Genomic DNA, 1,091 nt, shown 5'->3' on the forward strand with positions numbered 1-1,091 from the left:
ACCACCTAGAGACAGTCCAGCTGCCTCTTCAGTTCTGGACAGGACCACTACAGGACGTGGACTGACTGTTGGCTGTTTATAATTTGACTTCATTAACCCCCTGTCTGACACCAGACCATGTGCATGTGTTACATGTTTTTAGCGTGTTTGTTGGCTGAACTGACCGGGGCAGGATGCGGTCCGGCAGGCGGTGAGTCGGGATGGAAACTGGCAGCTTCTGTTTGTGTCGAGCCTGTTCGAACAGACCGCACAGACTGTGGCAGGACAGCTGAGAGGCTTTACCTGCAGATGAGACTCGGGGTTCAGAGAACTAAGTGAGGGAGGAGCAGTAATTCAGTAAACACGTGTGTGTGTGTGTGACTCACCTGAGATGGAGATCAGAGTGTTGTTCATCACATAAACCCAGGTACACCTGCGAGGAAACAACTGCACACACAAAAGTCTCAGTCACTGATCTAAGGTCAGATACCAACACCTTGAAAACTGGAGGCTGCAGCGTGGAACCGTTGAGTCAATGGAACATTCAAAACGTACAGGAGAACGCTATGTTCATCTCTGTCAGAGAAGAAGATACAGGATCACACATGATCCAGGATCAGGGTGGTCAGGTGGGTTAGGGGTCAAGGGTCAGGCGGATCAGGTGTAGAAACAGTAGCGTGTCTCACCTGCTCCATACAGTTCTCATGCAGCTCGTTCAGGTTCAGGGTGTAAATTCCCTCCTCAGCTCCAAATATCAGATACTGGTCTGAACACAAAGACACAAGCGACTGAGACTCGTCTCGTCTGTGTCTCAACAAATGACTGAAAAAATTATCTATAGAAAATGAAAATCCTGAGATGTATTGTTTAATTATGTAATTATTTCAACAGGCTGAATGATGAATAGAAACAGCAGCACAGATGTCTGAGGTCAGGGGTCAGTACCTCTGGTGTCGGGGTTGATCCAGGAGGCAGCAGAGTGAATCTTCAGAGGACAGCCGTTAAAAACCTTCGAGAAACAAGCTCCCATCTGAGAAACAGCAGAACAAGTGAGACTCTGTGTGTGTGTGTGTGTGTGTGTGTGTGTGTCTGTGTGTGTGTGTGTGTGTGTG

General features: G+C 48.1%; 1 protein-coding gene across 1 annotated transcript; it reads right to left on the reverse strand.

Annotated features, from left to right (window-relative positions):
• Positions 1-37: 37 nt before the first annotated feature.
• LOC111671898 (mitogen-activated protein kinase kinase kinase kinase 3-like) lies at positions 38-1,085 on the reverse strand. Its single transcript, XM_023429137.2, has 4 exons — positions 925-1,085; positions 666-745; positions 366-426; positions 38-282 (listed from the first exon to the last, which is right to left on the reverse strand). Exons 1-4 carry the CDS (start codon positions 1,007-1,009, stop codon positions 77-79), a joined length of 432 nt encoding a protein of 143 aa, XP_023284905.1. The 5' UTR covers positions 1,010-1,085; the 3' UTR covers positions 38-76.
• Between the last annotated feature and the right edge of the window lie 6 nt (positions 1,086-1,091).

The sequence above is a fragment of the Seriola lalandi genome, unplaced genomic scaffold, assembly GCF_002814215.2.
Source record: "Seriola lalandi dorsalis isolate HSWRI2012SDOR001 ecotype SW California unplaced genomic scaffold, Sedor1 jcf7180002007536, whole genome shotgun sequence".
NCBI lineage: Eukaryota > Metazoa > Chordata > Actinopteri > Carangiformes > Carangidae > Seriola > Seriola lalandi.